Source organism: Festucalex cinctus, chromosome 6 (assembly GCF_051991245.1).
Source record: "Festucalex cinctus isolate MCC-2025b chromosome 6, RoL_Fcin_1.0, whole genome shotgun sequence".
Classification (NCBI taxonomy): Eukaryota; Metazoa; Chordata; class Actinopteri; order Syngnathiformes; family Syngnathidae; genus Festucalex; species Festucalex cinctus.
In genome coordinates, this window is record NC_135416.1 from 8,835,379 (window position 1) to 8,862,682 (window position 27,304).

Consider the following 27,304-nt stretch of genomic DNA (forward strand, 5'->3'; position numbering starts at 1 on the left):
TTTGCTGCTTAACTCTTATTACACAAATGTAATATTAATCAGAATGCCATGTTTAGATGAGTGAGGTCATCCTCTTTAATGACATACTTTTAATTTGTGTAGATAATATTTAAACTGAATATATCAGTACACCTATTTGATATGTAAAATATGATAATATTAGCATCCATTTCCACACAATGTAGCTAGTTTTAGCAATGAGACTGTAATGATGACTTCATGTTTAAGAGGTGACATCGCAATATGCAGAAATGAAAAATGATAGCAGCACATGGAGTGTCTCACCTGGCGTCACAGCACACAGCTAGGCAACAGTCGTGGTGGCACTCGGTTGGCACAACGCGCATACAGGAGAGAGGGAGGGAGGTACCTCACACATACTCCTCCAATGGTTTGACACTTGATAGTAAAAATCATATCAAAATAAATTACATAACATATAAATTACTTTAAAATACAAAAACAAAAACGATTTGGCAATGTTGCATTTCTCCCCCTTTTTTTTTTTTTGTTGTCTTCAATATGTTTGCACTCTGAACGTCCCGCACGTGTTGACATGGTGATGCGTGTAATGCATGGATGCCGTTTGGTGATGCGAATATGTTCTTCCGCTGCTCCTTGGGCCCGTTTTTGATGAGCGTGAGAGGGCTCGATAGACCTTTTTGTCGTGAAGGCAGCGAGGATTGATGTGCGAACGGTGTCATCCGACTTTCTAACTCAATCGGGAAGGAGAGTTCGATACGGGCTGCCAGCTCATCTCACGTCATCAATAAATTGACGAGGGGCAGCCATGCAGGTCCACGTCAGTCTATTTTGCGTGTTGGCTTGGGATATGTACCGGAGTAGGGGACAGTTTTTCAAGTGCGGGGCTTCACAAAACAAGGAGATCCCTCACATTTTTAAAAAAAATATTTTGTTTTGACGGGACAACACTGAGAAAAAAAAAAAAAAAAAAAAAAAAAGACACTAGTAGTCAATGAACAGCTTGTATAACAGTGACATTTAAATATACAAGATGTACTATACATGATAGAGAAGTGTAATTTCTTCAGTGTTGTCCCCTGAAAGGACATCTATAAAATATTCACAAAAATGGGAGGGATGAACTCACTTTGTTGAAATACCGTCCGTCAGCGTCGCCATAACAACCCATCAGCGCTCCTCAGTTCTCCAAGGCCTCGGCGCACACCATACTGCCGTACAGGTGCGGGGGGTCCGGGTGCGTCCGCTCCTCCGCCTCGCTGTCCGTGCTGCCTTCGCTGTCCAGGCGGGCGGACGGGTGACACGGGCCCGGTAGGGCCGGGTAAAGGGCGTTGGGGGGCAGCGGGCTGTGGAGGAGGTCCTCGTCAGAGCTCAGGTAGTCGCCCTCTGCCGAGGCCGGGCTGGCCAGGCAGAGGTCCTGGTAGTTGGCGCCCACGCTGGGGAGCCTGGAACCCGGGGCCCCGGCCTTCTGACCTCGCAATAGCCTGATCTGGAAACGCAAAGAGGATGTCACACTTTGCAAACAAATACTGATCTCATTAGCCTGTACACAACTGTTTATGGATATTTATTCATGTGTAACTGTGTCAATATTACTTGTTTCAAAAACAATCACAAATATTTATGCATTATATTAAATTATGTTCCATAGTCACTCATTTCTGGGAGGGAACATAAATATTTGGTGACAATAGATCATGATTAGCAAAAATATGCTATATAGTAGACACTCACCTATAATTGGCATGAAAAACGTGTATAAGCAAAAGATTGGGTAAAAACAAACAGAGCATCAAATGAACAGGGGTTTTCACAAACAACGGGGGATAGCCAACCAACCAACCTCCCGTCCCCCCACCCCTAAAAATTACTAACTGAATACGCAGTAATTCACTTTTTATGGGAAAACTCACTGATTCAACATTTTTGCAATCAGGCCAAATCAATAAGTCTTTAGCACCACCTGGTGGTACCAAGGAATGCTCCTTTGCGCCACCTTGTGGCACCTAGAAAGAATTACAAACTATTTTAAAAGCGCACCATTTTTTTTTAGTTATTTTTTTTTTTACGGTTTTTTATGACATTAATTTAAATTTGTTGCTGCGGGATATAAAGTTATTATTTATGTGGAAATTTTAAAAATAATTTTTTTCTGAGTTATTAAACATTGCGTGATTAAAGACAACAGGCAATGTAAGTAACACTTTAGATTGTTAATATTTTGTGCACAGATAGATAAATAGATAGATAGATAGATAAATAAATAAATAAATAAATAATAGAACCACGAGGGGATTTACCAGTAGTATCTCATCGACATGTGAAAAATAGATGAAATTGACCAAATTTGGACATAAAAGGTTTTCACCCAACAGAGATAAAGTATTGATATACATAGTATTTATTCTGTTTATGTATTGTTAATTTATGCATAGTATGTTTTTTTGTAAATAAAAAAAATCTTATGAATAAAAAGTATGGCTTTCAAAGTTTAAAAGCTTTAAATTTGACAGCCCTAGTACTTGATATCAGTGACTACTCAATAGTTGAGTACTCGGACTGGTATGGAACATCCCATTCAGGTGAAAGAAAATCACCTTTTCAGCAACAAGCATCGTTTAAAGCCATGTATCATGAGTCTACCAACATGCCGTGACAATTGTAATCTGAATTTCTTTCTCACCTCATCAGCACTCTACATATGAGTCAAGCATGAAAACACTGCTGAGATTTTTCATCTGTACGCGAGTTTCACTCTCGTTCATAAAACCACAGCTTTGGTGAAAAAGGTGGTTTGGACAGCAGAGAAGCAAGCGGTGAGTGCTAAAGAGCAGGAAAGTCTCATTTCACCCCCTCTCTTGAGAATCCGCGTGAGTCACGCACTGACTCACTTTCGAAATTCAACATTATTTGTTTGAATTTTCAATACAATCCGTGTATTGGATGCATTGGTATCATGAAGTGACTGAACATCTGAAAAAAGTGACAGAGTGACTCGAAAGTAAAGGCTCTGATGATGAGAGGACATGATTCAAAATGAGGAAAAGGGGTTTCAACAATGACAAAGTTGGAAACGTTTGTGGGTGGAAGCAGTGCTTCATGTGTTAATACAAATTAACTGTGTGGGAAGCGGGGACGGGGGCTACCAGCACTGCATGCTTCAGAGTATTCATCCAGTTATATTCAGTTTCTGACTGCGCTTCGCTTCACTTCACTGTATTCATAATGGCTGCAAGTTGCAAACACAATCTAATGTAATGAAAAGATAATGTCCCATAAAAGGCAGCACGGTGGATAAGTGCTTCACGCGTCTTCCTCACAATTTTAAGGTTTGGGGCATCACTCTGGCTTTTTGTGATGTTTGCATCTTCCGTTTATCATCATCATCATCATCATCATGAAATAATAATAATAATAATAATAATAATAATAATATTTATTTTGCCTAAGCAGAAAGATTTCTGCTACTTGGGTAAAAAACAAAACAAAACATATTGACATATTGCTGCTCTTTTTTTTCTTCTCCGTTATTAAGAGACATTTACAAAAGTTTAACGTTTAAAATGTTGACCCTTTTTCAGAATTGTAAAAATCTCTCAAAACAATTAAAATTATAACCGATTCTGTACCAATTTGGACGAACAAACAAAGTGACATACACAAAATATTTGCAGCTGCAGCGTTCGTGGAAATGTTTTATTTGTGATAAATAATCCTTATCTAAAGTATTAATTAGAATTAAAGAAATAATAAAAATAGTGACAAATCTGTTTTCTGGATGTTCGTCTGTGTGTGCCCTGCGATTGGCTGGCAACCAGTCCAGGGTGTACCCCGCCTACTGCCCAATGCCAGCTGAGATAGGCTCCAGCACCCCCTGCGACCCTAGTGAGGACTAAGCGGTCAAGAAAATGGATGGATGGATGGATGGATGTTTTCTGGATTTCTAGGAAGAAGTCGACCAACATTCGTTGTTGAATCAATTACACAGTAAATTCTGTAGAGTAAATTTTTACTCTAAACCGAGTCTATTTGGTCCCACTCTAAATGGAGTAAAATTTACAGTTGGAAGAGTGTTTCAAAAAAAAGAAAAAAAGTCACTCAAGGGTTGAGGAACAAAGGCACCACTTCAGGTTGGGATAGCCAATCTACTCCCTGAGACTCGCATCTAGTTAGTTTATTGCTCATGTCAGCTGGAATCTTTGTAACTCCGATCTCCTCTTGGATATAAGCAAACAGTAGAAGTGGCATAGCTCAGGTGGTAGAGTGGCAGTCTCCCAATCTGGAGGTTGTGACTTTTAGTTTTGATTTTACTTTCTTCCAAGTGTAAATTTTTCTCTAAAACGGAGTCTATTTGTTACCACGCCAAATAGAGTAAAAATGGACTCAACATAATTTCCTGCGTATGTGCACCGAAGTGACACAAGAGATGGCGAGCCGGCTTCCTGTATGACACCTACATACTGCGCAGATTACTTTGTGCCACATTAACAATGACATTTTCAAAAGATCATTTCTTCCCGCTTCAGCTCAACTAAAAGGTTGAAACTTTGTGTGTGTTTGCGTGTAGGCGTGTCTGACCTCATTTTTGAGCTCAGTGATCTGGTCCCGGAGCCGGTTGATGTACTGCCTGGAGTCAGAATGGTTCAGCTGGCCCTGGATCAGCCCTTCTTCCTTCTGAAACACACAGTCAGGATCCTGGGGTCGGTTTGAGGTGCTCTAAAAACTTTTAAGATTATAATGCAAAACTCAAACTTTATTATATAATATGGCTGTTTGCAGGTTAAATGTTTTGGGGACTTTTTATAACAGTTCCACTGCAATTTTATTTATTTTGTTAACGTCCTGTTGGTTCCATCCTTACCTGGATTTCAAGCTCAGCTATCTTCTGCCTGAACTCGGCCATGGCAGCCATGCTGTCCGCTTCCCTCAGTCGTACGGCCATCACCTCCTCTTTATTCTGTGGAAAGTACAATGTGAAGAGGGTTCGAATCCCGTTTGGGCCTCTGTGGATCATGCACATGACTACATTACGCTTTCATTGCTTTCATTTTTTTTTTTTTTAATCACGCCCCCCACCCTCCCCCCACACCTTGCAGTCCCACTCGGCCTGTTTCCGTTTCATCTCGTTGAGCTGGGCCTGGAGAGCTTTGTTCTGATTAGACGACATCTGGAGACGATCCTGGAGGGCGGAGCGCTCCTGCTCATGGCGTCCAATCAGTTTGCTGTGGATTGTGTTCTACAACAGAGGAGGGGAAACAGCAAATTGGTATTTACTAGGTTGATCATCTTGACCTGTTTTCATTGGTGCACCTTCCATGTTGTCTGTTTAAGGTTTTGTTTCTGCTCGGCTTCCAGTCTATCATTTTTTATGCACTGGCATTATCTTGAGCGGAAAGGCGCCATGATGGAACAATTTCAAATTTGACAAAAAAAAAAAATCACCATGCAACAAGGACATCTACGTTTTGAGAATGTCATTAACTTACAACTAATAACTATGGTATGCTGCATTTACTTTTCGGCAAAACCTATTCCAAGCAAGCTCACAAGGTATTTTAGGAAAATAACTTAAGAGGTGCCCTGCAATGTAGATGTCCTTCAAATTTCATTGAATATTTTGAGCACATCTTTCATAATCAATTAAAACAAAATTCAGCATAAATAAATAATTATATAAATAAATACAAATAAAAGTCTGATTTCTTTTGAAAACTTGCTGTGAGTTTGCAAAGCATAATCCTGATGAAGAATTTGGCCAAAATCAATTTTAAATGTACCATGAAAAGAAGAAGAAGAAGAAGAAAAAAAAACTAAGAACAATTGTTCAGATGTTAATATTTGTCAAATCTAACCAGATCATGTGTTCTGCTTTGTATTAGTGCTGGCACTATCGAATATTTTTGCAAACGATTAATCTATTAATTAATCAACTAATCGGATTCATTTGAATTTTCTATTAAAGTGTAATACAAGAGCATTTTTTTTAAATCCCTGGTTACTGTTTATTAACCAGTTATTGGTGTTAATTTTGTGCTTTGTATTCATATAGTGATTAAAACACAGGTGGATTGATGTTGTACTATGTAACCAGTTCGGTCATTGTTTTCTAAAAGTAAAAACAGATGTTTGCAAATGTCTTATTTTAATTAAACATAGAAGATAAACTACAGAAATCAGTAAAGAATTACTGTTGATATGCTGTAATCAGAGGATTTGGACAATTTGAAATTAAAAATCGTCTCGATTATTAAAACAACCCCAAAAACATGCATTTTATGTTAACTGATGACGAAGTTGTCCTTCGGTCTGAAAGTTAATTGTGAATGTTTGTTTCCCTATACGTGCCCTGGGATTGGGTGGTGCCGATCTCGATACTGAAAGTGGATGGACAGCTGTGTCAGACCTGGCTCTCAAGCTGCACAGCCTTGAGTTTGACCTCTCGGAGCTCAGCCTGGGCCTGCGCCTCCCTCAGGCGGATGGTCATCAGCTTGTCTTGCAACTCATTCATGGCGTTCTTCTTTGGCGATTCCTTCCAGTGGCTGCCGCCGCCACCTGTGCTGCCGCTGCGGGACATGTGATGTTGCTGAGACACGCGGGAAAAGACGGCAAATAAGAAAATAAAATTAAAGACTGCATTCTGGAGCACATGATCAGACAAGAAACAAGAGCGGCTTGTGTGTGTTTTGTGCGTTCACCTGCCAGCGCTGGTTGAGCTCAGTGACCGAGTCTTGCATCTCCCTGAATGAGCTCAGCGTCTCCAACTCCCTCAGCTTCATCTGCTTCACCTCCTCCTGCAGAGCTGCCATGTTGCTTTCATCAGGCAAACAGCTGCTCCTCTGGATTATGAAAAAAAAAAAAAAATGAAACAAAAAAGCGCATCTAGCTGAAAATATTCAATACATTTCATGTCTTGGACAAAAAGTGATGGTACTCATCTGTTAATGAAATGTGTTCATATTTTGTTGCACAACCTTTTGCGGCAATCAACTAATTTTTGTAACTTTCAATGAGACCTGAAATTTACTTTCATGTATGATGAATACACGGGTTCACTTTTTGAACTGAACTACTGAAATAAATGATATTCTATCATTTATTGAGATTAACACTGAGCAGAATTGTACTCTCAGGTGTTGGCAAGATTAAGCCAACGTAAGTAAACGCCGTGCAGGCTCACCTTCTCCAGATCGAGCACCTTGTCTTGCATTTCCTTCATCGCCCCCAACAGTTCAGCCTCACGCAGCTTGGACTGCTCCAGCTCTGTTTGCAGACTGCTCACAAACTGTTCTGTGTACTGAAACGAGCATTGCACGTTACACAGTGTATTTACAGACCAACAAGAAAAGTTACTGTCAAACTATACATGACAAATCATACTGTATGGCTGTATTTGCTTAATATACTTACTAAATATGACCACTTGACTTGGAGCGGGCGATATATTTTCCATTTTTGTGTTAATATATAGATTTTTTGATATAGATGATCATGTGAGTCTAAATTTCTTTAAGTGGTTGTAGCTATGAGCAACGAAATTAAATAAAAATAGATTAGTTATTAGATTTCTTGTTAAATGATTTGACACATTGGACAATAGATCTTTGAACAGTTGACCGATGGGTTACTTTTAAGTTTAATACATTGTAGAAAATCAAATTTTCATTTTTAAGGACCTACAAATCTTTTCTTTTACCTAAATACTAATGTATTATTAGTATTAAATAAATAATATAATAATAAAATACCAATAAAATAAAATGCAAAACATTATTTCAGAATAAAGTAAAAAAAAAAAATATTTACTAGTCTATATTATACATATTTGTTAAAATAAACCTCCTAAATTTACTGAAAAACAATCCATTTGTGAAACAATACACTCATTTGCTCCCAAAAACGTAAAAATATGTTCTATTTTTAATGTATTAAGTGTCCGAAAGACATATGTTTTATGTTTTTTTTTATGCTAGAGCATAAAGAAGACTTTGATTCAGCCTCTCAACTGCAGAGAAAGGGTGAAAAAAAATGGGAGTAATTACAAAAACGGCCAGTAGATGGCAGCAGAGTATAATAGATCAACCAAGGCCATGAAGAAAACAAACTGTTTCCCCACAATTGTATGCAGATTTGTAAATAATGATGAAACTTAGCTACATTCTAATGCTAACTGATGCAAAATGGAAACAGATAGAAATATACTTTTTTTCCTGATGAAAGAAGAGACTCTATTCTTTCTTTTGGTAGGTTCCATGTTTTTATAGCAATAGAACACAATATTCTGTGGGCCTTGCAAAATCAGTCAAAATCCAGTAAAACAGCCGGGAGAGAAGAGGGTTGCTTCAGTGAAAATGGCTGCGAGTGAATGAGTTCACAAATATCAACCAAACACAAATTTAGGCCACTTTTAAAACAACCCAATCTAGGTCACAATACAGCATAAATTTCCAACAGACTATAATTGGCTTCAAGCCAGCATCACTGATCAAACGTCAGGAAATGTCAACAAACAGAAAGCTACTCTTCCATGCCAGCGTGACACTGCAAACTGCGCGGCTAATGTTTTCCTGTGAGGCGGATTACAAAAGCATAGCGTGCATGAATGAGAGAATGTGTCATTTTGGCCATCTCGGCTTTTGTTTATCGAAGAAGACAGTTGGAGCCTGGAGGTGATTCAACTCTAGTCGTGGGTGTTGGGCACAAATCACAACTGAATAACATTAAAGAGTCATTATTGGTGCTTAGTTTAACAGACCCAAAGCAATGGCACAATTAAAAAAAATTAATATTCACTGGCTGAATGTTTGACATTTGCTTATTTTTACATTACAGAAAAGTTATAGTGCTACTTCAACGCCTTATACCTTCTTAATATTTGGAGTTAAATAAATCGGCTGTGATGACTCTCGGATCTTGAGTCACGCGTAACTCAAAGTACCACTCGACACTTCCATCGACCGCGATTACCTTTTGTTGCTGCAGTTCTCGGATGGTGTCCTGCGCCTTCTCGAGACCCTCGCTGGCTGCGTTGCACTGCTGCCTCACCACCGCCAGCTCGCGCTTGATCACATAGTTCTCCTCCGCTTCCTGCGCCCTGGTCACTTGACCCTGTCACAGTGCACCGGAGCAGCATTTAAATGACGAAATTGCAGGACGCAAATCAAATGCCAATCCAGGTAAACGCATTGTTGTCATGCTCAGGTAACTCGGTTGCATGGCACATGTTCAGGTCTTAAAGGGATGGTTATATTGTTTGGGAGAAAGGGCATTTGCTTTCTTTAAGAGTGCTGGATGAGCAGCCAAGATAATAATATACAGTAGATTGCTCAAATTATTATATTATCATTATTATATATGCCCCTACAGCTATTGAATTTATTTTGATTTTTCATATTACATGTCATTGGCTTATTTTGCACAAGTGTACAGTTTCTGTTATAAAAATGAGATTAGGGAGGCGCATCTCTTATGCGATTTTTGCCTCAGTTTCCTCAAAGTTACGCGAGTGTTGAAAGACTTTTGTTTTAACAATTTATGCCACACTATTGTCGTTAAGAACATTGCTTGTACAGTTTTTTTTTTTTTGGAACAGATTATTTCCTATGGTAAAAATAGTTTTTAAATCTGAACGAATCAGGTTCTGGTACAGAATACTCAACATTGGAAATTCAAATGTATATTTTCCACGGATAAAACATATTTAAAAAGATAGAGGAACTGTAAGTTATTTGTAAAGTGAGCATAACATACAACATACTGTACTTGTTTTATCCTCATTTGTACAAAAAAAAAGTTTTATGTTGTGTGATGTTAACTTCTCACAAAGAAAGCAAACACCTACCAAATAATTAGTGTAGCCAAATTCCAATGTTTACATTATAAAAATGGTAGTCGCGTTTACATGCCACAAGCAAGAGTTGCACATTTTCAAAATAAAATACAATCTCCACTCAGTATATACACAATAAATAACATGCACATTGGGACAACATACCAGGCTTGTGGACTGAACATATTCACATTAAAAAAACAATCGTTTTCATGCAAGTTTGATAAAGTTTGGTAAGAGGGGCAAGAAGTGAGTTAGTTGTTGAGGAGAGGGTTGGGAAGCGATCAGGAAAGTGATTCATCAAGTACTCTACCTGGATGAGTCTATCTGCCAGAGCAGCACTCTCCTACAGCGCAATGAAGGGGCGCAACAAGATGGGGGAAAAAAAACAAGAAGCCACAAAGAAAGCCAAAAGTATAAAAGATGAACCAATATGTGGAGAAAAAAAGAAGTGAAGAAAAAAAGAGGCAATATGGAGGTCAGTCAGAAAATAGCATTTTGGAGAGAAGGAATAAAGAATACTACATATATACTACAAAACAAACACGCCAACTCTATCCCTTACCTTCTCCAGGGTTTCAATCCGCTGTTTCAGCAGTCTATTTTCTGTGCGTAACCTCTAAAAACAAGAACAGACAGTAATAAAGCTATATTTGGATGACGAGATGGACCATTAGTCATGAAGAATACTGTTGATTGTGCATGTTAACAAAAAGTATCAATCATCACATAACATATTCCAGGTACCTTTTTACCTGTATATCCGCCCTTAGTATGGCTCCCAAGAAGTTTGGAACCGATTAATTACATTTCCATTTATTTCAATATAGATGACTTATTTGAGTTATGAGCATGGTCATAGAATAATTAAAATTCAAGTCGAGATACCCCTCCCCAGAATGTAACAGAAACAATGTGTGATATTAAAAACATCTTTCCTTGAGAAAATGGGTCTTAAACCAAGTACTACAATCGAGAAAAAAAAGTTGTGTGTCCCATGAAAAAGGTGAAATATAATGTGACTAAAGTTATATTATGCTTGTGAAAATGCTTAAATTATGCTTGTGATTGATGCGTCGAAAAGAATTCTGGGACGGGGATTAATATGCCATGGCCCTTCTTGCAGATGTTGTTGATGTGATCGGTGAAATCTGTTGTAATACTGTATGTCCGAAAGGAAAAACAATCAAAAAAAAATAAAAAAAAAAATTCAGAATTAAGTAAACAAAAGATATTTGCTACACATATATTTTTTTATTAAAATAAAGCCCCTAAAATTCCTGAAAAACAACCTATTTGTGAAGAAAAAAAACCCCTCTTGTATCTATCAAACATAAATACTGTGTTTAAATAAAAACAAATAACAGATGGTTCAAGGAAACTTTTTCAAGTGAATGTGATGAAAAACATTGAACATACACACCTTGATCTCAATTTGCTCCTCCATTTCTTTGTTCTTGATGGTTGTATATTCTTTCTCCAGCCTGATATAAACAGAGAAAAACAACAAAGGCTCACGTTTTACATATTTAAAAACAATGAAATTGCCTCCGGGTTTTGCTGGAAAAGCTTAACAAGGGCCCTCACTTCTTCATTCTCTTGGGGTTGTATTTGATCTGGTATGCCCTGAGGATCAGCTTGTCCGGGCAGCTGTCAAACTGGTGGGGGATCACCTTCTGAAAATGCTGCAAGACACGAGGAACAGTTGGAGTTAAGACAGCCTGCAAAGATGCTCCCTCATTCTAATTGTCAGCCCACAAGAGACTGGAAAATCTTACTACAACGCATGATGCTCTGCAACACATCACATGCATCCATCAAATACACGCAATTAAGCATTAAAGTTATCCATGCCGTTTTCAAATTTTGAGTTAAGGTTTCTTTTTTTTTGGTTTTCTAGAAATTACTTAAAGCTGCTGAACGCAGAAAAATCCCCACTATTATGATCCAAACAAGGGAGGTGAAGTGTTAAAAGTCAATACTGTATAAAGATGCTAAATATGCACTTGTATGTACATAATTCAAGTTCTGCATGGGGACTACTTACCTGTGACATGCCCTCCATGTCCAGCTGAATGAGGTCTGTCTGGTTGTACTGGAGAATGGCCATTCCCACACGGAAGATGATCTCGAGGCCCTTCGGAAAGGTCACACAACCGGGTTTTATGTGATGACTCACGACGATCAAAAAGCAAAAATATAATCGAAATCTTCCTACCTCATACATAAAAATATCAAATATGCGCGTTGCGACAGGCAAAGGGAGAAAGGTGAGGAAGAGCGTGAGGAACCAGGACGAGGCGTACATGGACGTATGAAAACTCTGGGAGCGGAAATGGATGTTAAGCTCTGGAAGTTGTTCCTGATATGACAAAATAAAATAGCACAGTTATTTTTAAGTAGACGTCAGAACACAAAGTGGTGTTACTTTACTGCCCCCCGGTGGATGTAACATCCTCCTGCTTGCTCTTTACCTGTAGCAGATATTCAAACTGGTAGATGCAGAGTCCCAGTTCGGCCATGCTGGGTTTGAAGAGCTCTCGCAGACGATATTCCTGCATCAGACGCACAAACACGCAAAACGCCTCCTCTTCGGGCATCTGGTACAAAAGTGTGAGTGGAGAGTTCCCGCATTAGTAACTGTAGTGCCACACAGTGACTTCTGACTGTTTCTATTAATCTAGTGGGACAAATGACCATGTTGCCATTACCTGCATGAGCAGCAGGCCAACAATGAATGCACTGCCTTGGCAATAGCCCACCTCTCGATCCACAAGGGAGTACGCCTAAAAAAACACGTATACAAATGACATTTTTGATACATATTAAATCATCTTTTAAAGACATCTGCGATTGGGCTGAGAGTTCAAGGCCATTATGGCTTTTGGAAATAAATGTTCAAGTCAAAATGTTAAAGATGAGAAAGATTTAAAAGCATTGATGTGCTTTTACCTTCATGACATTGAAGAGGACCTCCTGGCCCAAGCTGTCCTGACCTTTGAAGAACTCGTGCTCGGGGTAGGTACGGGCGATGTCTCTGCGGATTAGTTTCTCGCACGGGGATGACATCTTGAGCAGCTCCGAGTACTGATTCTTCACCGGCATGTCCGTGGCATTGCCCAACAGCTGCCACACGATGGCCCGGAAGTGATGAGGAATGCCCTTCCGGATCAACTCCTGGAGGACACACGTCCGTGAATTCATGCTGTATTTATTCATTAAAGCAGGGGCGACAAACTCATTTTGGTCACAGATGTGGGCCATATCGTAGTTGTGGTTTTCTTCAGTGGAAAAAATATATAGTTGGGTTATTTTTTCCTTTTGTTTAATGGAATGGGGCAGTTTGTTGACCAAGACCAGGGGTCGGCAACCTTTACTGTCAGAAGAGCCCTTTTAGGCCAAATAAATAACAAAAAAATCTGTCTGGTGCCACAAAACACAGTTGCCCAAGACAGTGCTAAATTGAGCTGCACCATAACAGAAAAATATGCAGCATCCAATATTTTGAGATTAATTGTCTTCTACCTTTAATGTTCCGTTTTTGGATTTTTGTTGTTGTAATTTTTCAGACTTTGATTTTCATACATTTTCAATTAATCAATCAACATTTTTAGACATTTCTGCCTTTCTGTCAAATTTGTTACATTTTTAACAATTTTATAGACATATACATGGTAATTTTCTGCCTCTTCTTCCTTTTTTGGACATTTTCTGGCTATTTCATTTCATTTTTTTCATTGCCTTTTTTGCTATCAATTTTCTATTTTCGTTATACCTTCTTGTTTTTTTTGTTTTTTTTAACATTTTTTTTCCTGCCCTTTCTTAAAACCAAATTTTATTGTTCATTTTATTTTATTTTCTGCCTTTTTAAAAATAAAATGTTCTGATTGTCCGTTTTGTGTTTGTTTTTCCCTCTTCCTTTTTGAAACTTAAAAATTTGGAATCTGACAATTTTTTGTAAATTGAATTATTCATTTGTTTAATTCTCAATCATTAATTTAAATAATATTTTATCAAAAAATAAATATAAAATATTTGTATTACTATATAAAAAATTATTTCTACAAAGTGAGGGGAGAATCTGTTTGTTGAATTTTGAAGTCCTGTTTTAATATCTGTGTTGAATTGAAGAGTGTCCGGAGGAGCCATCGATAGAAAACTAGTTGAGAGGGAAACAAAAGTAGTGGACTCCATTTTATTTCAAGGCATCGATGAATGTAACACAATCAACAACTTCCTTAACATCTTTTAATCAATATCCCTTTACAGGATCCATATTTTTGAGGAGCTGTAATTTTATAAATGTCATAGAGTCATATTATGTCCTTGTTCGGCATGCTTAAATGTCTCCTTGCTCGTTTTTCCGCTCTCATTTCATCCTGACTCACTTAGCTCTCCCTCCTCTCATCCATCTTGCTGTCCCTGAGGTTTACCCTTTTGCTGCACAGCACACACAAAGGCCAATGCGACAGAGTCTACTTTTGTGCACTCATACCGGACGTCATCATCGAGCATGTCAGTTTCCTTAGAATGATGTGTGTCTCCTCAAGATTATGATCGTGTTGCCACGGTAATGCAAATCAGTCATTTGTTTGCGTAGATCGCCGCAGGGAGGAGGCTGTTTGTTTGGCATTATACTTGGAAAATCAGCAAGATTTCCAAGAACGGCTTGACTACCGGTCCTATAGAAAGGTCACCATTTCCTTTGGCTTCATGGTGTAGTTGTGAACTCAGAAAACACTCGAGTTCCTTGTTTATGAAAGACACAAAAGAGAAGGCAGCTGAATATAAACAGAGGCGGTTTAGCAGGAATGAAATCAACTTGCAACTCACCTTGAGGAGCTTGTCCTTCTTGCGTCTCCACTCCTCCCATTCGTTGACGATGCGGCCCCAAAGGATCCAGGTGTCCTCCTCCAGGTGGGACAGATTCGAGGAGGCCGAGGAGCTCGACACCAGCGACGAGCCGCTGTTGCGTCGCGAGCCCGTCATGGAGCGCATTGACTTGGAGTCAGCCTCCAGTAACCTTGTAGTAATAGGTAAGTATAACATTACTGATGAGTACACAGTTTGTTAGCAGGATTACAAATTTACCAAGGAATATAAGGGGCAAATTGAAATAAATTAGTAGCCTTTTTTTGTTCCCCAGAAAGAAATCATGACAATAAAGTTGTATGATGATAATAAAGTAGTTGTTTTTTTTTAAGAACATGTCATGTTACGTCATGTATATTTATTTTTTTAAAGAAAAAATTGCAATATAATTAGAACATAGTACTACTTAGAGGAAAAAAATGGTAAAAGTAAAACAAAAAAAGTCTTGTTTGTATGTTACAATAAACATTTATGTTAAAAAAGGGTCTTAAGACCAAATTTGCAATAAGAAAAAAAAAATCTGAATATTGTGATGCATTTTTCATGCATTTTTCAAGGGGGGAAAAAAAAAGTAAAGAATAAAGTACTGGTTTTGAGAGTCGTGTTTATTTATTTTTTTGGAAAGGTTTATAATATGAATAAAGTCATCCTTTACAAGATTAAAGTAAAATTTGTCACTTTTGAATGAATTAGTGAATGTCAAATTCCCATAGAAGCACAACCAGCTTGCTCTCTTTCTCTAAAGTGTTACGACTTAGTCTGTAGTGAGTAAAATCCATTTTTTTTTCTTCCAACATTACAACTTTATTCCCTGCCATTGCCATGAATATATTTTTTCTTTTTTGTGTGGCCCTAATACTCCTCCTAAACCTTTTTTCAGACTTCCACAAAACATGCACTTTTGGTAACCTTGCTTGAATGTCATTTGCATTTGCCTATGAATAATGTATGAGCCCTAATGACAAATTTCCGGCAAATGCAGAAGCTGATCTTGATTAGCTCGTCCTTCGCAAGTGGTCTTCTGAGTGCAATCACATTTTAGGTTACTTTTTGTACTGGAATTGTGACTATTCTTTGTACTGTAAATAATGCACCCACTATTTCTTATCACCTGTTCTGCTCCTCCAGTTTAGCCAGCAGCTCCAGTTCATCTGGACTGAGGTTCTCGGAGTCCGCCGGGGAAACCGCAGGCGCTGACAGCAAAGCATCATGGGAAGAGGAGTCTGGGCTGAGGACTGGACTACCTGTCGACAGGGGATCCGGATCCAAACCAGGAGGAGAAGAGGGGCAGTCTAGGTGTGTGGGAGCCAGGCCAGAGCTCTCTCGCTCCGGGCTGCCGCTGGGTATAGACATGACTGTTATTGTGGAGTGGGCAGCGGTGCAAGTGGGAAGTCTCAAGTTGGTCTCTCCTCCTTCCTCAGGACGTCAGCTGGCTGTCACCTGCCTGGCTGAGGAGCCAAAAGGATCAGAGGTCTTCAAACCTGGTATGGAGGAATGGGAACCATGTTTGAGGTCACTGCTTTGCCATTCTGAATAAATAACACACTTTCTACTACTCCTTATGAATAAAAAAACAACAAAAATACATTTTGAACAAACTCTCAACCTAAAAAAACAAAACATTAACATACCAATGATTTGAAACATGAACTGATACTTTCTTTATCATCACTCAACTGTAATATTGTTTTTCAGGATTTCATTCTATTTTAATTCTATATAAAAGGGCCAAATGTCACAGTTTATGCCTTTTTTTTTTTAATCCAATGATATATTAGGGCTACTCGATTATGAAGAGAACATTAATCATGATTATTTTGGGTAATAATTGAAATTCCGATTATTTTTGGTACAAAAACAAGAACATGTTTAAACGTAAGAAATATTAAGACAAATAAAATTATTTGAAACAATTTCAAACAAGAAACAAGTTCCTCTTGGATGAAACAAAATTGATTAAATTTGTTATTTTAAAATTTAAAAAAGGTGCAAATGTATAAATTTAAGCAACGCAAAATTACTAATATATATCCATCCATCCATCCATTTTCTTGACCGCTTATTCCTCACAAGGGTCGCGGGGGCTGCTGGCGCCTATCTCAGCTGGCTCTGGGCAGTAGGCGGGGGACACCCTGGACTGGTTGCCAACCAATCGCAGGGCATACTAATATATATATATATATATATATATATATATATAGTTATTTATTTATTTATGATTATGCTGATTTTGTAATTGTGGAGCTTAATAATTAAAATTGTAATTGAATTTTGATTAATTGCACATCCCTATATACATGATGCTGATTTGAATGGAAAGAAGTAAACACTGGAATAAAGCCGACACACTGGTAAAGATGCCTAAACCGACGTCTCCAAAGATGAAGCAACAGCAATGATGTTCTAGTGACTCAGCACACACACGGCCCTTTCTTGAGTCATTACACTGCAGTCAAAACAACCTGCTCTGAAATTAACAATGGTGTTTTCTAAAGACCTGAATATTAACGTGAAAAGAAAAGCTGCTGCAATGCTATTTGAGAGAGTTCAAAAGAGGATTTCAGTCAAGTTACGAATGGAAACTCATTTCACGCTAAAACAAAACACCTCAAGTTAATGGAACATGAAGAACTGTTTGACTTGAAGATGATTACGTCATTGTTTCCACGGGTTGTTTAATGAATGTTAAAACGTCATGACTCTGCTCATGTGCTCCACTGTTTACCATTTAGCCAATCATTCAGGCTATTTAAGGCATTTGTATATTAAGCACAACATTCATCTTGCTCATGTTAACAAAGTTTGGCACGTTGCATTTCCTCAATCCAGCCCTTAAATTCTCCATTGTTGTATCCAATTTTTACACATGCATGTGTTGGCTATAAAAAGGTCCATGTGATCATTTCACACATTCCAGAGAAAAGCAATCATTCTTGCCTGCCTTTATCTGAAAATGACCCACAAACAGAATCAGCTCATGTTTAATTAGAAAGATGGATGTAACGACGAGTTACTGTTACTTTTTCCAGTAATGCATACACTAATTAATTACTTATCCAAGTATAACTCCTAGAAAAAACCTCCACATCTTCATTTCCACCACCTCCAGCTAAACTTTTTGTTGTCTCTCCACTGCCATTTTCTCGCCGTTGATCAGGTTAATTTGTGTGGCAGCCAAAATCATGATTATGATTAGGGCCGATTATCGGCGCCGATATTTGGCATTTTGACAAATATCGGCATCGGCCATGTTTTGAATCTGAAGGCCGATAAAGCTCACTGAGCAGGGGATACTTGCGAACGTAGCGAATTTGGGGTTTTCATCAGGATTTGTAAGATGTTCGCAGTCAGTTTTTATTTGTCGTAAACACATTTGGAACATATTCACACAATTTTTCACCGCAAAAATCTTTTTGAAACGTTTTTACGAACCCTAACAAAAACCCCAAATGAGCTACATTCACATGAATTTGTTACTCAGTGAGAAATTATATATAGTTTGAAAGAATTCCCCCCCCCCCTCCCCATTTTACTGCAAATGAATATCGGCTTGAAATATCGGTTATCGGCCGACTTGACTACAAATAATCTGTATCGGTATCGGCCTTGAAAAAAAACATATCGGTCTATCACTAATTATGATTGTGCAGCCCTAGTGCCACCCAACCAAAACAAATAATATTTCAATTTTCTCCCCGCATATTTAGCTTCAGATCAAGTTTAACAAACTGGCAACCACATATGAATGGAGGCCAAGTGGCCATTGACCACGGGTAAGTCTATCTCATTCAAAGGAATACTAATAATAAAATGCTTCGAAACACGAAGAAATGGAATCTGGACTAGTGCCCCACATTGGTTGTGCTCCACTGGATTTTGAAATGGATGTCAAAGAGTCCATGGCATCATCAAAGGACAAGTCAGTGCAGCGTCACAATTATGTTGAGATCACCATTCTACGAGTCTCTTGAGGTCAACGCATGTTGACAAAATTAGAACACAACCCAGCATATGACACGGAAATACACAACAAAACAGGCAAAGCAGAAAAACAGCAGGCAGAGGAGTGCAATAACAGTGTCAAACATAGAAAACAGTGCTTGGGATGAGACAAGGGATGCATTCATGCGCAGCATGAAAGAGCCATTAACAAGCCAATGAGACCAATCACTTTTGTTAGCAAGAAACGACAGAATTTCTCAGCCAAAATACATTAAATTTGAAAGTAATCTGACTACAGTTTCTTCAACAATTTACATATCACAATTGTCGTATCCTAGCTTCTAACCTTATAGCTTCTACAATAGCTTTATAGACAAGAGTGTTCACTGAAGCAGAACTCAAAGGATGTGATGCTGAAGCAAACATATTCTGAACCAGGAAATACAGCAAAACAGGAGTCAAGCAAATGATAAGGCGCTTTGTCTGCTTTGTCCGAGAAGTGGCGTGACCCTTCAGAGACATCTCAGCAACAACAAAGACTGTTCAGTGTCAGGGCCAGCGTGTGAAACGTGTAAATCATGGATGACTACAGTAGAGCGATACGCTGCTGCTGCTGATGCAATTCATTATTAGAAGGACACTGTGAAGGCTCATGACAAGAGCGAGGCAGCCCAGATGTTCCGACCATGACTGTGTATGACTGGACGATGACTCAAAATTTTAAACCACACCAAACCCGCCCATAAGATTTGCGTTGCTGTCGTCTCGACATGTTAATAGGTGACTCAGAAGTCACAGCCCATGATTACTGGGTGTCTTCTATGTCCATACAGTTAGGTGTGAATTGTCGTCTGCTATTATCCAGAAGTATTGCCTTTGTCCCGGTGCTCTGCATGGATATTTCAGTGCAGAATGGGTCTGATTTACAAAATCTTTGCCCTTGGTAGAGAGAAGCCCCTCCTAGATCCCATCTGGCAAGCAGCCTGGGGCACAAGGACTGTTGATCTCTTTCACATTAACTGGTTTCCAATTAAATAATAATCACAATGCTTCAAAACAAAATCCTCAATCATCTTAATAAAACGTAAATTTGCACATTTCCTCTTTTTCCTTGGCCCCAGCTGGTTCTCAGTTGCACTCTGATTTATTTCTATTTATAAAAAAATAAATCCAGCTCCATAGTGACAGCCTGCAACCTCATGTCCAAAGATCCTTCTGAGGCAGACTAATGTGTGCGTATGTGTGCATTTGTTGCTGAAAGCTGGGAATGTGTTTTTAGTGTGTGAATGTTTACATTGACAACCATAAAACAATCAAGGCATCCTTTGTTGAATTACAGTTATTAAAAAAATAATATATAAATAAATAAATCGTCCTGTAAACACATTCAGGATATAAATACACATCATGTTTTTCAGGCAAGTTGTGAAATGTCTGAAGTCCTGTTGTTTATGCTGAACACATTTAAAACATCATAAATTCTCCTCTTTCTATGAAGTAGTGTCTCCAATGTTCTCCAATTTTGATATTGTAAATGAATAGGATCGTATGCCGAGTAGTCTTGGTCTAGTAGTGGCTATCCAGTAATATATACAGATCAGAGCTGCTGCTTAGCTATGCTTAGTGGCGTAGAAGAAGAAAATTTAACAGCAGAAGAAGAGTGTCTTTCGAGTGAAGGCAAAACAAGCTTGAGGGAAACAAACTAAGGTCGCATTTTGTTTCGTGACTTGTGCAAAATAAACACATAATTGAAGGTCAGATAAAGACTTGATTAAGGTTAAGATTAAGATTAAATGAGAAGCGGCTCATTCTCGTTCAATTGAGACGGCAACACTGCCTCCCCGTGGACGGAGGAAGAACGGGCCTGAGACGCGTGAATATCTGAGGTCTTGTGTGTGTGAAAATCTCGGAAACAGCGTGAGGTTGTCTCAAAAATAAATGCGCGTGCGCGACGATCCACAAACACACTTTCGACAACTCGGAAGCAAAAGTCATGGAAAATGCACACACAAAATTTAAAAAGACGTGAAAATCGCGGATATATTTGTGCATCTGAAAAACGTGAAAATCAAGAAAATGTTTGTGGATCTAAAAAACACATGAAAATCACAAATGTGTTTGTGGATCTGAAAAACACTTGAAAATCGCAAAAATGTTTGTGGATCTGAAAAACGTGAAAATCAGTGATGTATTTGTGGATCTCAAAAACACGTGAAAATCACAAATTTATTTGTGTGAATATTTTTTAAGACAAATCTCTCCCCATAACAATGTCATCCACCACGAAATGCATCAGAACACAGAACAAGTGTAGTTCCAAAATGCTTAGGAGTTTTTCCCCAAAAAATACATTTAAGTCCTCTGATGTTGGCGACTGATGCAAAGTTTTAGCTTGGCACCAGACGCCGCTACATTTGCCGCTCAGTCATTTTTCCTTGGCGTGCATGTATCCAACAAAAAGTGGGCACGTACTTGAATAATGAAAGTCAAATGGATGTCAGAATAAGAGCAAAATCTACGCTGCTCGTTTTGCTAGCCATTAAAGCGGAGGTGTCCAAACTTTTTTTCCCCGTGAGGGCCGCATGCAGAATAATCAAAGGATGCCAGGACCACTTTGATAGTCTGACTTTATTAAACACACTAACACTATTAAGTCAATCAATTATGGACTATAGTTATTTTAGCGTGTTTTTAAACAAACAGTTTGGGATTTTTATGACTTTGAGGTAGCCCACATCCCTATATCTCACTAGAATAGATCCACCTGAGGCCTTGAGGCAATTTCCACATTCAGAATCAAAGGAAGAGTATTTGGTAATAGGGGTGTGAATTGCCTAGTACCTGACGATTCGATTCGTATCGCGATTCACAGGTCACAATTCGATTCGATTAATCCCGATACAAATTTATAAGTCGATTGTTGCGATTTTTTTCATTCAAATTTAGAAAATACTAATCAGTAAACTTGTGGAGTGTAAGATTTGTATGAAAATGTATTATTTATTTATCTGAAACTTCAGTCTTATAGGTTGTAATCTGTTTCATGTTTGAACAGCATTAAAATAAAATATTAAGGCTTAATGTTCCATTCATATAACATTCTTCCATGCTTAAGGTGTGAACCCTAACCCGAAATAAGACGGTTTTGTTGAATATTTTTCCTTTAAAAATGGAAGTTTAAAAATCGATTCAGCCGCCTACTGAATAGATTCGAGAATTGCACGATGTAGTATCGTGATATATTGCTGAATCGATTTTTTTTAACACCCCTATTTGGTAATAAAATGACAATTGGAGACCACTGTTTTAAAGCAGACAGCAATGAAGTTATGGGGGTGCCTCACACATCTCATTTTTAATATTAAATGCAAGCCACTAAATGAAAGTGTAAAACACCTTACTTTTGAAAATGTGTTTAACAAATAGCTCTCAGCGCTAGAGGCGAAAGTTTTTTTTTTTTTTTTTTTTTTTTAAAGTAAAGAAAAAGCCAAAGAACAAGCAAGACGAGTGACCGTTGAAGCCTCGCATGGTGGCAGTTTGAAATCAGTTTGAGTTTTAGTGGGCCTTCAGAGGTATACAGTATTGTTCTTAAAAATAGTGGTAAGTATGGCAGTCAAGCGTTGAATGTTCCCCTGTGCAAGAAATCATTTCCACCTTGATGATGTGCCAGCTCCTCCCCCTGCCCACCTGTCCATTTGGAGACTCAAGGGTGCTCCTCCAGCCTTGCCTCCAGGCTGACCTCTTCGTTAATGTGTGGCTGTTCCTACCCATGCACTCGCTCATATTTGGCTGCTGCCACGTGGTCTCATTTCCACACAGTTCACCTACTTAGACCACCGTCTTTGAGGCAGATGCTAGGCCTGACATTGCTTAAAGTGTCCCTTTTGGTTTTTGTTTACCGTGACTTTGACATTTGTGAAATGCCCTAACAGGCTGCACTAGAGCAGATGTTTCTTGTGCTTGAAGAGGGGGCTAGATGACTGAATTTGATGCTTTTGCTGTATGGTTTCTGCACCGACCAACCTGGACAAGATCTGAGCCATACACTGGAAATGGCTACTGATTAATTCAGGGAATAGCCTGCTGTCCACTAGCAACATGACAGTCACGGATGTGTCAATGATTTAGATTTAATGGCTGAACCCATGACTACTTTTAGGTTATATAACGAAAAACAAATGTGGGAACTTAGGTTTTCACAATTTTGATGCCTCAACTGACTGCATGTTTATCATGACAAATGCTTTCCTGTGCTGAATTCGGTTAATAGCATCACTCTCCAGTTAATAGGCTCCCTTGAGTGCTGCTGTGAGCGGAAATGGTCTGGAAATAGCGGCACAAACCCATCAATTACTTTACAGTTGTTGTTTGGACTGTTTAAGTGCTAATGCTGACATGCTTATTGATCACCTTTGAAAACTTGACCAAGAAGATTGAAACATCAATTTATCACACAATGACACATGTGATGCATGAAGGATTATTGGCAGCTCCAAATTGGATGACACAACAGTTAGCCAAGCCCGAGTGTATACTGCACTTAAGTAGTATATATTTCATTTACGTCTCTGTTTACTCTCGCAGCATTAACTACTGTCAGGTTTTAAACATGACAAATACAAACAATATTTTGATAGTGGCTGGGAGCTTATTTATTCAACTGCACAGAAATCTATTAGGGGTAAGGTGGTTGCTAGAGAGAGAGAGAGAGAACTATAAAAGACTATTTTCCATTGCACTTTTCCTCATTAGGGGCGTGGGTGTGGGTAGGAGCCTATCCCCACAGACAATGGGTTAGGGCCAATGTGGTACATATATATGGTGGGTAGATGGTATAAATATGTCGTGCAGTAGATTTAGATTCTACCCAGTAGACGTGATAGCGCTTGTTTATGATGTAATCTGGTATGTAAAAATAAAATAAAAATAAATAAATACTGCAATACCTCACAGTTTGACAGACAGAAAACAATTCTAATGAGAGGCAAATGTGCTTGCTTAAAGATATTTGTCACTACCAGCTGAAGTAAAAATTGAAATTTGAAACAAATGGAATTAGACAACAAATAGTCCACCTTATGATATGCCATAGAGAGAGCTCATGAAAATTAGCATAGACGTTAAGTTAATGATAAACCTTCATACAGCACAGAGTAGCCCCGAGTGTTATACACTTCTCTTCTAGTTTGATAACTATTAATGAGAACACGGGAAACAATTGCAGGTCGCATGCACCGTTTTTCAACATAGAAATGCATGCCTAATATTGTTTTAATAAAAATACAAGGGAGAATTTTGAGTTCCAAGTTACAATTCCACTGCTTTTACTGATTTTTAGTTTTTTGTCATTGTATTGTTTGAGTGCTACCAATATATTATGGTAGTTTATGCGGATCGTGACAACATTGCCTCAGTTATTACTTGTTGTTCACAACCTATATTTAACCAGGTTAAAAATTGATTGAGATTTACAATCTCTTTTTGCAAAAGTGTGAAAATGGCTTCAGCACATCTGCAGCTGTCTAGTGGTAGCTAGACTCCCCTCAATTCCCTAAAGTCATTCTTGCCTCCGCGGTGGCGGATAAACTTCATTTCTGATAAATACCATTTTCACTAAAGGACAACAAGAAGTTTCGTTTTTTTAATTTTTGTATCATGACATCCGTTACTGTGAAGAAATTCAATTTATAATGTGATACAAATGTTAAGCTATATCACCCTGATTGTGAATAAAGTGAAAGCACAAAATGAAAAATTATTTCATGGTCAGTTTAACTCACGTTCCCCAAAACATTTAAATTCATGATGTATTTTGATTCATGCCCAATTAACTTATTTGTACACTGTTTGCACATTGGTATGATTCCAAGAAGCAGCAGACAGTCGACGTTGCTCGTCAGATCCAGTTACAAAAGTGCAGCCTGCAGGAACAATAAGGTGGAATGCAAGAGCAATCACACAGAGAGAAGAGCTGCTGCTCGGGGGCAGTTCAGCAAGCTGTTCCCTGTCAGCAATGAGAAGATGTGCAGCAGCACTATGCTCAAGAACCACAAAACCGGGAAGCATCCAGCCAGTCGGGGTGGCCCAATCTTTGGATCAAAGTATCTATTTGGGGTTAATAAAAAACAAAAAAACAAAACAAAACAATAATAACTCAAAGTTATGTTCAGTTTGTAAACACGTTTAAAAAGAGTAGAGGACAGAGTAGAGGCAAATACTGAATGAATTAGATAAAGGGGTGAATGAGTCACAAGTGTAGTATGTCTGTGACCATGAGATCAGATCAAGAAGACGTGAAGTACTTAAAAAAAAAAAAAAAAATCAAGGTCACCAGGAAGTAAGTTACCCTTGGGATGGAAATGTTTTATACAGTATGCCGTTTGCACGTTACAAGGATTTTACAGATACGCCGGTAATTCATCTCATTGTACTCATCACTTCATCAGTGGGAGCTTCAAGACATGATTACAGTCAAAAGACGATGATCAACGATTTGGTGAGCAAACCCTTGGGACAGAGATACATTGAGTAGTCATGTGATGGAAGAGTGATTTCCAAAGTTTTCCAGGTTATGGTATATACTCGTAGCAATTTTCCTCCAGGGCCCTTGACGTCTGCTATTCATAAGGAATAGTGAATATATGTGTATCAAAACAGGGATTCTGCTTAATATTGTGTTTGTGAAATAAGAATTAAGCAGACTATACCATCCATTTTCCTCCATCTCAAGTGGCTAATAGTTTGGCCTTTTATCGCCCTCTGCAGTCAACTGATATTAACATCAAACTTCCCTTGGGCTCGCGTTAGGAACCTCACGAGACCAAACCCAGAAACCAGATGACCTGTGATTCCTTAGGCCACTAATGCAATATTAATCAAAATACAGAGTTTATGCTTGTGGGGACAGAGAACAGACAATTCCGATCATCTCGGCATTTCTGATATTTCCGCAATGCAAATTATTCCTTTACACGGCGAAAACAAACAGCAAATTGTATTACTTTTGCTTGTGATTAGCATACAAACCAGGCGGATTTTTAAAGCAGTCAAACAGCATTGCATCACATTTTGAAATCAAAATAATCCTCACAAATCAAATTACAATGATCAAGAGTGTCCTTTCACCACCATTCTGAATTGTGACATAAGCTCGGAATTGTCCAATGCCAAAAAATACATTTGGAATCTCAAATGTTGCATGTACATTTTCACAACTACCTGGAAGAGGAACAAACAGCTAGTATCAATGTTTACCCTCAAGTATAACTGAAAACCGTAGTTCCTCAAAGAGGGCCCTTCATAAGCCCTGTGCTCCAATGAGTTGCCAGGTACAATATGTCATTTACTTAATAAGTCATTACTCAAATCTAATGTCATTTTTTTCCAGTGGGGGAAAAAATGAGTACCAACTAATTTTCTTACTCCATACATTTTATTGTTCCAATATTGTTTAATAGTCAAACAGCTATTTAAAGAGGAGCTTGATCTCCACTAATGTTCCGTCCAACACCGTTTTCCATAATAGACTAGTACTAGTCACCAACGTGACAGTTCATCTCCCATATCAGAGCAGGCCTGCTTTGTAACTGGGATACTAGCAGTCAATCCACGGTTGAGGCGGAATTAACATCTGTGGTCTTAAATGACACATCCTCCCGGGAGGGAGTGCATACACCACCGGCTTCCCACGACTGCAGCGTGATTGTGTAACAGCATAAAACGAGAGCAGGACAACACAACAGGCATGGCCATGCGACATCATTTCCCTGTAAATAAGCCAATAATGATGCATAAACCGGGAATGCTAATTGAAAATGAATGTCGGCGTCTTGTTTGACAGGACATGCGACGGAATGTAGCACGGAAAGTGAGCATGCATAATGATGATACAACGAGGAATGAAACATTCGAACATTTATGTCAGCCATCGATGGTTGAAGCTAGGTGGGCCTGTGTTTTAGTTTAGCAGTGCAAATTGACACGAACCACCAAGGTGGTCTCGCAACAACACTGTCAACTAGCTAAATGAACACAAATATAAAACATAAACGCTTACCATACGCGTTTTTCCATATCGCAGCAGTGCATTTTCAGTGTCCCCCACGACAGCAGCGTCTAAATATCAACACTGGTCGTGTTATCGGCCAATTAAAATCTTAATAGACCGTCGAAGACAACACACTCGGATAGTGTCCAACACAACGCAGTGCCATCCCTCCCGGCGCTGCCAGCCCCGACAGCTGAGCTCGAGACGAATTTAAGCCGCCAGTAATGTGTTAACGTTTATATATTTTTAAAATGGGCGGAAAAAAAACATGACAGCAACGCGGAGTAGACGCCGACTCAACAGGGGAACCGGGGCAAACGGCAGCATCAATCACGACGAGGAAATCATTTAGAATGGCTGGCCTGGCATTCGGCAGCCTGTCGAATAGGAGCGAGCCAATCAGAGTGAAGAAATGGGATTGATTGACAATTCGCCGGCCAATAGACTGCTGAAACTACAGGCTGTTGCGTGGAAGAATGGCGACAACAGCCAATCACCGCCGATATTTATTATGATGAAAGGCGGGGCTTGCAGGTGTTGCACAGAGGTGCACGCAGATAGATAGATAGATAGATAGATAGATAGATAGATAGATAGATAGATAGATAGATAGATAGATAGATAGATAGATAACT

General features: G+C 38.8%; 1 protein-coding gene across 3 annotated transcripts; it reads right to left on the reverse strand.

The window, feature by feature from the left end:
* evi5l (ecotropic viral integration site 5 like) lies at nucleotides 1–27,031 on the reverse strand. 3 transcript variants are annotated; one of them, XR_013284118.1, is made up of 21 exons: nucleotides 26,679–27,031; nucleotides 15,792–16,161; nucleotides 14,642–14,831; nucleotides 12,761–12,985; nucleotides 12,520–12,594; nucleotides 12,283–12,408; nucleotides 12,027–12,170; nucleotides 11,856–11,945; nucleotides 11,396–11,493; nucleotides 11,232–11,292; nucleotides 10,374–10,427; nucleotides 10,122–10,154; nucleotides 8,947–9,087; nucleotides 7,160–7,276; nucleotides 6,678–6,818; nucleotides 6,386–6,565; nucleotides 5,072–5,218; nucleotides 4,844–4,939; nucleotides 4,561–4,656; nucleotides 1,112–1,471; nucleotides 1–932 (listed from the first exon to the last, which is right to left on the reverse strand). XR_013284118.1 is itself a non-coding variant. In XM_077525626.1 (20 exons), exons 2-20 carry the CDS (start codon nucleotides 16,031–16,033, stop codon nucleotides 1,163–1,165), a joined length of 2,565 nt encoding a protein of 854 aa, XP_077381752.1. In that variant the 5' UTR covers nucleotides 16,034–16,161; nucleotides 26,679–27,031; the 3' UTR covers nucleotides 1–1,162. The 3 variants fall into 3 exon arrangements, 2 of the variants coding, with proteins under 2 accessions (XP_077381752.1, XP_077381753.1); XM_077525626.1 differs by having other exon boundaries at nucleotides 1–1,471; XM_077525627.1 differs by lacking the exon at nucleotides 10,122–10,154 and having other exon boundaries at nucleotides 1–1,471.
* Nucleotides 27,032–27,304: the final 273 nt, after the last annotated feature.

Bases quoted from the DNA above. Each gene is read 5' to 3' on its own strand.
- evi5l (XM_077525626.1), bottom strand. From the start codon at position 16,033: ATGTCTATACCCAGCGGCAGCCCGGAGCGAGAGAGCTCTGGCCTGGCT. The intron at 12,595-12,760 runs GTAAAAGCACAT...GTGTTTTTTTAG, and splicing joins TCCTCTTCAATGTCATGAAG to GCGTACTCCCTTGTGGATCG. The intron at 11,946-12,026 runs GTAGGAAGATTT...ACCTTTCCGAAG, and splicing joins TTGATATTTTTATGTATGAG to GGCCTCGAGATCATCTTCCG.